The sequence below is a fragment of the Passer domesticus genome, chromosome 8 (assembly GCF_036417665.1).
Source record: "Passer domesticus isolate bPasDom1 chromosome 8, bPasDom1.hap1, whole genome shotgun sequence".
Taxonomy (NCBI): Eukaryota; Metazoa; Chordata; class Aves; order Passeriformes; family Passeridae; genus Passer; species Passer domesticus.
Genome location: NC_087481.1, coordinates 51,987,735 through 52,000,559, shown reverse-complemented (window position 1 = coordinate 52,000,559; position 12,825 = coordinate 51,987,735). Strand labels below are relative to the sequence as shown.

General features: G+C 41.0%; 1 protein-coding gene across 3 annotated transcripts in view; it reads left to right on the top strand.

Moving 5' to 3' along the window:
• SHTN1 (shootin 1) overlaps nucleotides 1–12,825 on the top strand; it is a 53,951-nt gene that overhangs the window by 21,743 nt on the left and 19,383 nt on the right. For all 3 annotated transcript variants that reach the window (XM_064431423.1, XM_064431422.1, XM_064431424.1), the window contains 4 exons: nucleotides 616–713; nucleotides 1,702–1,783; nucleotides 3,488–3,582; nucleotides 12,360–12,506. In XM_064431423.1, coding sequence (XP_064287493.1) covers nucleotides 616–713; nucleotides 1,702–1,783; nucleotides 3,488–3,582; nucleotides 12,360–12,506 — 422 coding nt within the window. The remainder of the gene's footprint in view (nucleotides 1–615; nucleotides 714–1,701; nucleotides 1,784–3,487; nucleotides 3,583–12,359; nucleotides 12,507–12,825) is intronic.

Below are 12,825 nucleotides of genomic sequence, written 5' to 3'. Positions count from 1 at the left end.
AGGAACAAAAATTCTGAGGGGAAAATTACAAGCATTAGCTCTTCCATCAGTAAAGGTTATATTCTGACTCTGTTCACATAATGTTACAAAGGCTATAAATTGGCAGCTGTTCAGGACAATTTCTTCTGTGAAAACCTCCCAAGTATTAACTGCCTGTTGTTTTGTTTATTTCCCTCGTGACAAGAACTCACGTTCCAAAAAGAATTGAAGTGCATTAATTTGTTTTAAAAGATGCTTCTTAAAAATTGCTTTCTGCTGCCTCCATACCAGAGTCTCTGTGATGTGACAGTCTCAAGAGTAGGACTGAGGACTCTCTGTGGTGGCAGGGCCCTGTTATAGCAGGAAATGAATCATTCAAAATGCAAATAAAGGCAGCAGGACTGAACAAGGAGCTTACCTCAACAGAGTGAATCTGAAACTGTGACCCAGTTATAGATCTGTTACTTGACACTTGTGCAAAGCTCATAAATTATTGAGGCTGTTCCTTGATTACGACTGATGCTTGATACGTAGTTCAGGTGTTTCATACTCAACTGTACTTGCATTGCTGTGACATTTCCTTTGTTGTTGTTTTTCAAATAAAATATATTCTTCATTTCCTTTCTCAAACCGTAGAGCTGCGAGATCAAATCGTATCTGTTCATGAGGAAAAGAAGACCTTGGCCATTGAACTGGAAAACCTGAGGTGCAAACTTGCAGAAGTAATTGAAGAAGTATGTATTGTACCATGGAAGGCGAGACCATGTTAGCCTGGAGGCTGTCCTTTCTGTAACTTTTAGCTTATTTTGCTAAAAACACTCAGTTGTGAAGTTAATTGAATACTGTCTAATCTCAAGTCCTGCCAGTGATGGATCACTTAGGGCATGTCCCTGGAAGGGACTCTCTACGTCACAGTCCAGTCTGCTCCTGTGGCTGGCACATGACTTCTCCTTACCTGTTTGATCTGTTCTAAAGCCCATATTACAGCTGTCACCTCCCCCTCCTGACAGCCTCTCACCCGTCACAGCCTGGGGTTTTTTTTTTTTAATTTCCTTAAATCCATAGATGTGTAAGAAATACTTTTGTAGGACACGTAGTTTAGTCAGGATACATTGAATGAACTGAATGAAATACTGAAATACAATGGCTGAACTGAAGGATACATTGAGTGTATCCTTCAGTTCAGCCATTGGCATTGCCATGTCATGATAGTTAGACCATCAAATTGACTTTTCAAGCCAGAAGAGTTTCATTCCTGCTTGAAAACTGGATAAGCCCTGTACTGATGCAAATCAGGACTTAGTTCTTTCTATGCAGAACTCGCATTCAGAAAGACACAGCTGACAGCACTTGGACAATAAACAGAGCACAGGGAAAAAAAAAAAAGCAGAACAGGGGTCTGAGTATATTAAAATGCAAACAGTCAAGTAACTTTCCAACCAGGTGCTATGGTGCCTGATCCTGAAAGGTTCCAAAGATCATGTATTTGCAACTGTGACTGGAATGTGCCATGGGAGGGTTAGTTCATAACCCTTTTATGGCATCTGTTACAACATTTGTAAGGTGGAGTAAAAATGCTTTCCATCCCACTGGAAACCCCAGCATCAAGGCAAACCTAGGAAACAGAGCTACTGACAGCAAAATACTGCTTGAGTTATGTATGTGCTTTGTGCCATTAATGGAAATGCTCTTGGTTTTGATGTGTTCTTTGTACTTTTCTAGGTAAATAAGTTGAAAGAAGAAAAGGCTGTTTTGACGACTGAAGTTAATAAGCAACAAAAACTGCTGGAGAAATGTAACAGAGGTGTGTAGTCTCAGCAGGATCTCTGAGAGTTTGCTGCATCCTTTGCAGAAGCTGCAGAGCTTTTCTGCTGCAGTACAAAGAGTAGGTTACAGCACTGTGACTGTGGTCCAGATGTAACAGTCGAGCTGATTGCTGCAGGCACTGCATCAACTCATGGACTGTTCCAGACTTTCTGTATCCAGGAGAATGTGACAATGTGAATAGCAAGTCTTATGTGACAATATGGAAAGCTCTTCCTGTGTGCCACAAGTGGGAAACCAGGTCAGGGGCACAGTCCTTCACAGAGATGGGGTTTGAATTTAATCTCCTGCTTTCCTAAATCATTACACCAGTCTTCCTTTTTTTGGGATGCAGCTTCTAATTTTGAATGTCTGAGGTCTTGGGAGCAACTTGTTTTATGTTCAGAGGATGATGAGAAAAAGGCAGGAGTGTTAGAATATGAGAAATAAGATTTCCAAGTTATGGAAGAAAATCACTTATTTTCCTTTACTGGAAAGAGAAGAGAGGTAAAACCGGGGGAGGAAAAGACTAAAAAGAGATATAGCTCAAAAAAGGAAAGCTTTTGCTTAATGAAGGTGAGTGCTTCTACATGAGTAATAGTTGATTCCAAAGAAGTTTAGAGGAGAGGGAAAAGTTTTTAGTTTTTAGATTACTCTGCCTTTTCCTCTTGCTGCTTACTAAGCCTTAAAAAATTAAAAATCGTTTGGTAAATAGGTAGGTAGCCTCATTGGGTGTTCCCATTTTCCTGAAGTAGCTGAGATATAGTAGGGAATATCCTGTAAGCCTTCTCCAGGTGTCCATCTCTTACCCCTTCTATGTGTCTGCATTTCTTAACCTATGGCAGGCAGTACTTGAGGGCTCTTAAAACACCAAACTTCAGAACAGTTGATTAAACAGATTAGCTTGAAGATTACGATGGGATAGTATGGCAGATGAAAATTTTTCAAAATTTTTTTCTTTTTTTTGAGCGTTATGGAAAGAACCCCTAGTTTCACATTTGCCTGTTTTCCTGGAAGGAAGAGTTAAATTAAAGCAAAGGGGTTTTTTTTTAATGCATAAAATGAGCTACCAAAGTATTCAATACCTCCTGTATCCTGTGTTTATGTGGCACTGTGTTGGAGCTGTGCACTCACTGCATTTCAGTCAGAGTTGATGAACTGATCTTAAATCTTTCTAAGTATGTGGGTTGTTTGTTGGGGTTTTTTTGTGTGTGTGGTTGGTTTTTGTTTATTTACTTTTTTAAGTTAGAATCACTTGGAGAGTCAGGTATGCTGGGATGTGTATCCCACTGTCTAAATTACCACTTACTGTAACTGCCTTTAAAAAATGTTATGCTCATCTCCAAACCAGGTAAACAGATGTGGATTTCTCAAGAATAACATCATCTTTGATAGATACAGCAAAGCTCTTTTGAGGCAAAGAGAGGCAAAATCTGGTCTGAGGTATTTGATGCCTGTTACTGGAGATTTTGAGTGTGAAGAGGAGGAGTATTACTCTATTCAGAAGATTAGTAATTGTGCGTATATGTGGTGAGGTTTAGGAAAATACTGCAAAGAAAATTGTATATGGAATATAAAACTAGGTCATGCTGTCAGTCAAGGATCCATGGTACTGGGGAATAGCAGCTTATCTGGGAAAATCAAGCAGTACTTCTTTTGATCTGTTTCACTTTTCCTTCTGATCTTGTTTAATTCATATAAACAGTGTCTGTGCTGGCAGTAGAGGAATATGAAGAGCTTCATGAAAACTTTGAGCTGGAAAAGAACCTGCGGAAGAAGGCAGAGTCATTTGCACAGGAGGTGAGTAGTCAAGGGAAAAAGTAAGACATTTCACAAATGTCTTAAGACATGCAAATTGAGACATTGCAAGTGGGCAAAACCTTACCAGCTTGGATGACTTGATTTAAATTCCCAGCTCTTGTCCAGCCCCAGATACTACTTAGGTAACATCTGTATTTCACCCATAAAAACGAGTTTACTGTTTCAACAAGCACTTACAAAGCACTTCGGAATTATTCATGCAGTCTTATCTATGTTCCCTTTCAAGGCAAGGCTTTGAATTTATCATGGGCTTAGTTTGCTACAACATCCCAATGTGGAATATGTAGTGGTTGGAACTGGGAGGGATTAGCTGTCTTTCTAGTGATATAATTTGAAGCACTGTTTTTTTTTCCATAAAAAACATGTGGACTCCTAAAAAAGGTGTTGAAGACTACAGTATCAATTGAGGGACACATTTTGAAAGATTCTATTGAAAGTCCTTTTTGTAATTGACTAACAAGCTGACAGCCAGCTTAGGTATAATGCCAGAGAAATGCTGATTATTTGCAAACAGCTATTTCTTGGGTTTTGTCATTATTCAGTTGTTGCCTCTTCCAGAATATGGGCCCCTACTGGTGCAGACTGTCAGAGTAGCTGTTCACTTTTAAAGGTTTTCCTTTAAAATTCCCTTACCCAAAATGGAATCACTACAACAGTGAACTTCAGGCCTGTGTTATTCTTCCCTTTCTGTACCTGTTTGTCTTCCTGTGGTATTGTGCTGCTCAGAAAGATTTTTACAACAGTTCTTAAAATACATGTCCATATGACAACAAAGCCATTGCTGATTCTTGTTTGGGAAACCAATATTTAAAATTACTTTAAAAACCTGTTATCATTGGCCTCGTTTCCCACTGGTGGTGTCCCTTGAGTGACCTGAGGCATTAGACAGGCTCTGGCCACAACTGCATCCAGAGCAGCACAGCTTTCTGCTCGAGTGAGGCTGTGTCAGCTTCCTCTCACAGGGATCGTGCTGCAAGGTCACAGCTGTGTTTGGAGAGCTAAGTTTTCTAGGATGTGCTTGCAGTAGCTGTGTTTGGATTATGCTAAGGATGTTCAGGGATTTTTTTGCCTGCTTGCATTAGCCTGTTTTCTCTGTCTCTATAAAATGTTTCTTTTAAACCTCAAAATTTCTGCAGGATTTTTGCTTGGATTTTGCAAAAGCCACAGTATTTGGTTGTGATAAACTGTGCAGTGTCAACAGAAGGAAGAGCTCTGGATAAAGGGCAACACTGCATGTGCAGTGCTTTGTTCTTGATTTGTTTGGAGCACTTGGAGAAAGGAAAAAGGCTCCAAGTAATGTGGCTGTCACTGCAGCTGAAAAATTGCACATTTTAGTGTTTTGTGTTAGTGTTTGTGATGTCTCAAACAGCCAAATGTGTGTTTTAGCTCTGTAAAATTCAGAACTGCAGCCTGTGGAGGTGCCTGTGTGGTGGTGGGCACGTTGTCTGTCCAAGGGGCTGAAGCACCTTGAGTTTGCCTTCATGGTGTGGTCAGCCCGTGCATTCAGACTCAGCCCTTTCCCTTTCTCCATGGCATGGCTTCATCTTCTTTGCACCACAGCTGCCCTGGGAGGGGCTGCTTTTCAAAGGGGTGTCTTGGCCTCCTGCCTTTCTGACAGATGAGGAGGATTCTGCCCAGAACAGGAGCTCTTGGGAGTGCAGGTGTGAGAGGGAAGGGCAGGTGAGCGTGTGTGCAGAAGCGAACACAGATGGGGGAGAGGAGAGACATGGAGGGAGCAGGCACATATAGGAGTGAGGGAATGCTTGAAAATCAGAGCTTTTGATTAAAATTTAAAAAAAAGCCCAATACAGCTTTAATTATAGTCATGCTGCTGGCACCACCATAATATATATTTAATTAATCAAAAGTGATCCAACTTCAAACATTAGAATTCATGCTCTTTAGAGGTTCTAAAGAAACTGAGTAAATATTGTCAGCTGTGGTGTGGAGAGGGGGAAGGAAAAGGAGAAAGGTTTTGAAGTGAGTCACAATCCATTGTGAAAGGTACAGGAATCTGCATAAAAGAGCTAAATAAATAGAGTGTGTAAGGGGCGGAGGCATGGAAAAATCTGTACCTACCTGAATAAAACAGGGTTGTTAACACAGGAATCTTGGCAAGCTTAACCAGAATTCTAGTGTCAGGTTTTAAGAGACACTTGAAGATCTCTCAGCTGTTTGTGAAGCAGTTTATAAGAAAACAAAGGAAGGCAGAGAGTATCTTGAAGGCCATTGCAATAATATAGAGGTAGCCCTGAAAAGCACTCTCCCACAAAGATGAGCAAAATGCAGTACATGCAGCCAAAGCAAGCCAAAAGGGGAAGAACACGGTGTGAGAAGCAAATTGAAACTCTCAGCCATGCAAAAATCTCCCGAGTTTAACAAAGTAATCTTGCATAAGTTGTTTATTAAACATACATCCTGCCCTGCAACGATATTTAGTAAAGTGATGTTGGGGTTTAAACCCAGCTTGGCGACTCAGCCCCACACAGCCACCTGCTCACCTTCCCCAGGCAGGGTGGGTGAGCAAATGGGAAGTTAAAAATGAGATAACTCATGTGTTGGGATAAAGACAGTTTCCTGAGTAAAGCTAAAGCTGCACCCAAAAGCAAAGCAAAACGAGAAATTCATGCACTGCTTCCCATGGGCAGACATGCTCAGCCTTCTCCAGGAAAGCCGGGTTCCATTAGGTACAACAGCCACTTGGGAAAGCAAACACCATCACTCTGAGTGTCCCCCTCTTCCTTCTTCTTGCCCCAGCTTTAGATGCAGAGCATGGTGCCACATGGTCTGGACTATCCCTGTGGGCAGTCGGGCTCAGCTGTCCTGGCTGTGTCCCCTCCCAGCTCCTTGTGCTCCCCCAGCTCACTCACTGTGGGGTGGGGAGCAGAAAAGGCCTTCACTCCATGCAAGCACTGCTCAGCAATAATGAAAATATCTTGCTGTTATCAATACTGTTTTCAGTACAAATCCAAAATGCAACCCTATACCAGCTACTGTGAAGAAAATGAACTCGTCCAGACAAAACTAGCAGAAGTGACCTGTTTGTTATTAGTGTATGCTGGTGGAGAGATAATCCCTGAACCTGAAGTGCTCTGGAAACCTCATGGAGAAGAAGCAGTGTGCTCTCAAAGTTGACATGGAGCTGATTTTTTCCCTGCCCTCTGTATTTTGGACAAATAGAAATGAAGTGTCAAACTGCTGATCAGTTTCTTGGGGTTCCTTTCACTTCTGAGGCTCGTGCAGGCTTTTTGCTCAAAATGCACAACTGGAAAAAGAAAAGAAAGGTTTCCCAAGTGTTTATGATAACCTGTAAAATAGTTTGCAGTTTAGAAGCTGAAAGGCTGCATTCAGAGGAAATACAATCCAGATGAATTAAAACAGTTCAGTGAATCTCTAATGTGCATCGTTCATCTTTTCTTTGACTTTCCCTCTTTAGTGCTTACACCAACCTACAGCTGTTTGTGCTTTTAAGTAACTACTGCACAACAAAATGTGTGTATTTAACTTGTTTTCCTTAAAATTCCTGCATCCCATACCTGGGCCAGTGCACAGCTTACTTTACTTACTCTGGGACTGAATCTTCCCATGTGAAAGATAAGAGGTGGCTGTGAACTTCGGGAAAATCATTGTCACTCTTAGCAGGTGTCTGCACTACTCATGAGGTTGAATGCAATGGTTTGGTTATCTTGATGGCATGAGCTCCCAAAGACCTCTTCCCAAGATGCATTTGTGACCTTTTGGTTTATTTCTGAGGACTTTTGCATTAACATATTACATCTGTGAGTGGATACTGCAAAACCAGCACTGGAGAAGCAACTCCGTGCTTGCAAGTGCCACTCTCTGTGCTTTACCCAGGACAGTTCAACTGCAACTGGTATCTGAAGATAATTAATTTGCAGTCCAGCTGACTGAACTGGATTAATAATTAAAGAGACATAAGTAGTTAGTACTTGAATTCTCCTGAGCTTGGATGTTACCACTTTTGAAGCATGATGTAATTCTAATTTGTTTCATCAAGCTTTTTCCTAGGAAGAGGCTTGGGGAATGGTAACAGATGTATGCTCTAGGAAACTCTTTGGTCTCTTTCTTTCCCCCCACCCCCAACTCTTTTTGTTCAGGCAATTAGTCTACGGGGAAAAGAAATGAAGATGTTTTGAAGATGTTTCCTCCTTTTTCACGTGGTGTATTGTCTACTTCTGAGTCTGTTAGATGTCTAAATGCTGTAAGGCTGTGAGCAATATAGAATGTATCACTATGCTTCTACCGTGACAAAAAGAAAATGGCAGGAAATTAAGAAATAAATAACAATAGAGATTATATTTCTCTTGTATTTCGTGCAGTTATGCCTCATAAGTGAAGAATGAGTGCTGTAGTTTGAGAAACCCTTTTGTAGAGACTGGGCTGGTAAAATAAATAATGCTCTGTTTTTAAGGAAGTCACATTGTTGATGGGAGTACAGTCTGCTCACACTCAAAAGTACATGCTCCAAGCACCTCTGTGGTGAGAGGCAAACAATGGACAAAAAATGGGCTTAACTCATCTACTCCAGTTCTCCCATTCTGACTGAATTAGACCTCTTCTTTTGAGCCACAAAACTTACAAATGCTGCAGCTTGTAGCTCTTTCAAAACATTCCCTTCAGAAGCTGTCTGGCAATTAGCCAGGTAACTAAAATCAACTGGATTTTATCTTTATTGGTCAGAATTATTATGAACCATCTATGAGTGACTCTTGGCTGTCCATGTTATGCCTATGTCCTTTTTCATGGTCACACTGCTCGCTTAATACAACCAGATTAGACTTTGACTCCACTAAAGGAGTTTTTTGTTAGTTTTTTTTTTTTCCCTGATTAGCCATTGTATTGAAAACCATACCTGGAGTTGTATTTTAATCCTAATTTTAGAGCCACTTAGTGGCTGTCAAGCCATAATTAGACATGATCACTCTGTCCTCCCCATCACATAAAATACTTCAAACAGCCTCTTCTTTTGGGGAGATACAAATACCTTGATCCTACCTCTCTTGGGACTTAGTTGAGGTCTGAACACAAGCTGTGAGGCTTTGGGGTACACATAATGCAAATGGCATCAGCTCCTGCAAACTGTGGCAGATGTGAATGGGAAACCCCTCTGGGACTCACTGATTCCTCAGTAGCTTGTGGAGGGGATGGGGCAGTGCTGCTGAGGATTGAAAAGAGGATCAGCTGCTCAGCTGGGTGATCTTCTCTTCTGTTTGACACTTCCCAAATTTGACTCTGCCTTGCTACTTACCTTTTTTTTTACTCTCTATATAATGGACAGCATGCCACTGATTTTTATTTTACATTATGCAGCCATTGATTACCTTATTAGAACAACACCTGCTGTAGTGGGACATTTTTCTCCTTTAAACTATAACTAAGACAAAAAGGTTATTGCTCAAATACCCAAAGGATGCATAGGTGGAAGTGTAGCCACACACATGGATATTAAAGAATTGCCTTTGTCATTGTTTTGCTCCTGGGAGAAAGGTTGGTTGGAAAGTATCCAGTTTTATCCTGAACCTTACTTGAACAAGGCTTGGTGTTCTCAGGGACTTGACACTAACAGAGTTGCTTTCTAACTTTTTTAATGAGGAAGAATTCCTTTTTCAGCCCTGCTGTAAACAAAAAACAGCTGCAGTGAACGCTCTGTCGGGTAAGGGCCTAGAGCAGGGGGCTGAGAATGAGCTGTGGCCTCACTGAGGTCAAGGGAAAACCTTCTATTATTTTCACCCCCTTCTTCCCACCTTCCCAGCTCTTGTGAAAACTCTGATGGAAAGTGGCCTGCTCCCAGATTTCCTGTACTTTGCAGCTTCTCTTTCTAAACTCAGGGAGAGGAAGATACATAACTGGTTTGCACAACAATGGGTGGTGTTAAAAATAAGACTGATAGGTGTAAGCAAATTGTTTTTCTTTTTGGTTTCCTTCAGCTGCAGTTGTGGTTTTCAGCAGATTCCTGCACTATTGGCTTGTGTTTCCAGCATTGATTGGGATGCTCTGCAGATAATTGTCTAGCAGGTGGCAAAGTCGGAACTAATCCATCAATTGGTTAAATTCCACCTAGTCCAAATAATCTTGTTACTAGCTGTTTTGCCCTTTCAGCAGTCACTTTAATTAATATTCAAGGTTGTGCAGACAGGCAGGTTTCCGCCCTGCTGAAGCAGAAATTGATTTTTTTTTTTAAATTTTAAGTTAGAATTAATTTGCAAGGATCTTTTTTGTCCTATGTCAAATAGTGCAGCCTCCCAAAAACTTGGAATCAGTTCCATCAGATACAACTGTCCTGTCTGGTTTTGTCCCTTCCACTTAGAATATGTTGGCATTTTGAGAAATTATGTAAGTAACTTCTGAGATGGATGGGACTCCCTGTGAGAATTTGGTTCCCATGTGTCTGATTGCAGCATTACCTTATAATCAAAACTTTTTTCTTTGTACACTTCCTTTTTTCTTTTGACACTTTCATATTTATGAGCAGGAAAATATTTGCAATATCAAGAAAGCAATTTATAAAGCTGATTGAAAATGCAGGACTTTATATGAAAGCTTCTGAATGAAAAAGTTTTCATCCAGGTCTTCAAAAGGATTTTTATCATTCTGTTGCAGAAGAACATGAAACAAAGTGAATATGAATTTTCTACACTTGGTGAAGTATCTGCTCAAGTTGAAGAAATCAAGTTGTTCTACTTGATTTCTTCTTGTTTTGGCAGCTTTCTGCTCCCTCAGGCTGGAACAACTCTGGTTGGATTTAGTGGCAGAAACGTGGTGAATAAAAATTGGGAATTGATCACCTTAAAATATTTTTCAGATGAAAAAAAAAATTTAAAAAAATTCCAAGTTTTCACTTTGCTTTGAAAGTTCGCAGTGGGTAAACTGTGATGTTTGCTGAAGTTGGCTTCTGGAGAAAGGTTATTTTCTGTCAGGGTTAAATAACTTCTGTGAGTGATTTGACAGGAACAAGAAAACTTTGAGACAGTATTGAGTTGTTTTGCAGTGATTTAGAGGCCTTTCTCAAGTATAATGCTCAAAGATGCTGTTTCTTTTAAGAATATTCCCAAGTGTTAAATGAATCAGTTGCAGTACAAAGGCAAACCTTCATGTTGTGGATGGCTTTGATTCTGAAATTTTCTTGCCCTTGAATTGTTTTTGCCACAGCCCTTCCAGTAAAAGATAAGATAAGCATATGTGGCAGAATGTGGGGACAGGGAGCTGATGTCCAGTGCACATTTGCCTTTGCACTGTCAGCAGTTTGCTGGGTAACAATGTGCAGCACCAGCACCCACGTTCATCATTTCCTCTCCATCAAATGCTTCCAGTCCTTTGCTGCCTGCCCCCATGGCAGAGCTTTGCCCAGTGGAGTGTTCACTGCAGGTTTCCTTGGTGTTAGGGCTGCATCAGTGGACTCCTCCTGGCATGCAGGGTCACACAGGCTGCGAGGGAGGTAAAAGTTCAGCACGGTCACTGGTTTTCTCAGTCTGTGCACAGAGCTCAGATGAAGTCTCTGGGCAAAGAATGCTTGTCACAAGCATCAGCTCATACTTAATATTTAATTGTATTAAAAGAAATAAATCACAGAGCATTGCAGTGGCACCAGAGGTGAAGAATCCATATATTGTATCTATAATTCTGTTTTGTGAATAAACAGAACGGAAATCTGAAAAGATGTCATAGCACTTTTGTATTTCTAATACTTTGTTCTTAAAATATCTCCTTGATTTTGCTGAGCTCTACAACAGTGTTTTTGCAGTCTGAGGGAGTACCTGCATTCTCAGGCTGTTCTCTGTTCTGCTGACCTGTGCACACTCACATGAAACCTCAGCATGACCCAGTCCCTGTTTCTGCTCTAAGAACAGGCACAGCTGAGTTTGTCGAGTGGAAGCCCTTGTTGCCTGGGGGCAAACCTGAAAGAGATGTCAAGGTGCAGAACAAATTCACTAGGAATTTTTTTTTGTTGGGAAGCAATCTTTTTTTTTTCCTAGTTCCTAAATAGTCTGGGAGGAACAGATCTCACAGGGAAACTGCATATGCTGACAGCTTCTGCACCTCGTGAGGCCTAGAGATGTGTGGGATTGTTTTATCAAAGTCATGTTTCTAGGCCTTTTGATTTTTGCCTGCCCCCTGCAATTTATTCATTTGCCACATCAAAAATATAACTTGGTAAGAGGAAGGAACACAAGGATCAGAGCGAAAAGGCTGAAATTGTCCTAAAAAGCCTTTCCCCAGGGCAAGTGCCTACACTGATTACACAGACATGGACTGAAACTCGTTTCCTGAAGAAATGAATTTCCATCATTCACATATCCAGCTAACCCTCAAGTGAGTGGCTTTATGCCAAGGCTTGCAGATGTCTTTGAGGAGATAGCCTGTGAATTCATAGATATTTTATCTTCCACCTAGAGTTCTTTTAGTCTTTCCATAGCTCCCAGAATGGGGCTCATATTGTTCCCATTTCCCAAACAGAATTGAGAGATGTGTTTAAATTCTGAATGCTGCCAACATGTGGGTAATTGAGGTGTAGCAGTGGGTGGTTCTGAGCAAACACCTGGTTCCTTTCAGTGTGAGCTTAGCTCTTGTGAATTTTGCTCTCAAACTTCCTTTCCCCTTCCTTCTCAGCTTCTTCCTCATTATCTCAACCACATTAACACAATGTTAATATCTTATTTTCTTTCCAATTGCCATTTTAGCATCAGACTGTTCTTGCCTAACTGTTGTTTTTGTTGGGCGTGGGCTTGTTTTGGCAGATGTTTATTGAACAAAACAAGATGAAAAGGCAGAGTCAGTTGCTTCTGCAAAATTTTGCTCCTGATCAACAGCTTTTGAAGGCTTTGGATGACAATGCCAAGCTAACCCACACATTAGAAGAAGAGAGGCTTCAACACCAGCAAAAGGTAAAACAGAATTTCTTTTCATCCCATCTGGAAGTCTTTGAAAACCTCCTGAATTTAAGGAGTGCTGTGTCTTAGGTTCAGAATTACTTGAGATCATATCCCTGTAAGAGCTTCGAGTTTCAAGACTAAATTTCAGAGGAGGTTGTGATTCCCTTCGTCTGAGTCACTGTTCAGAGATGAGTACAGAGCTGAAAGGCTCCTGAGCCTCAAGGCTCTGGTTTAGGCAAGTGTTTTATTCTGGGTGCCAGTGAAGTGCAGTTACAAGCAGTGAGTCAGGTTCCATTAAGTGGAGAGATGGCAAGAGCATATTTTGGACATT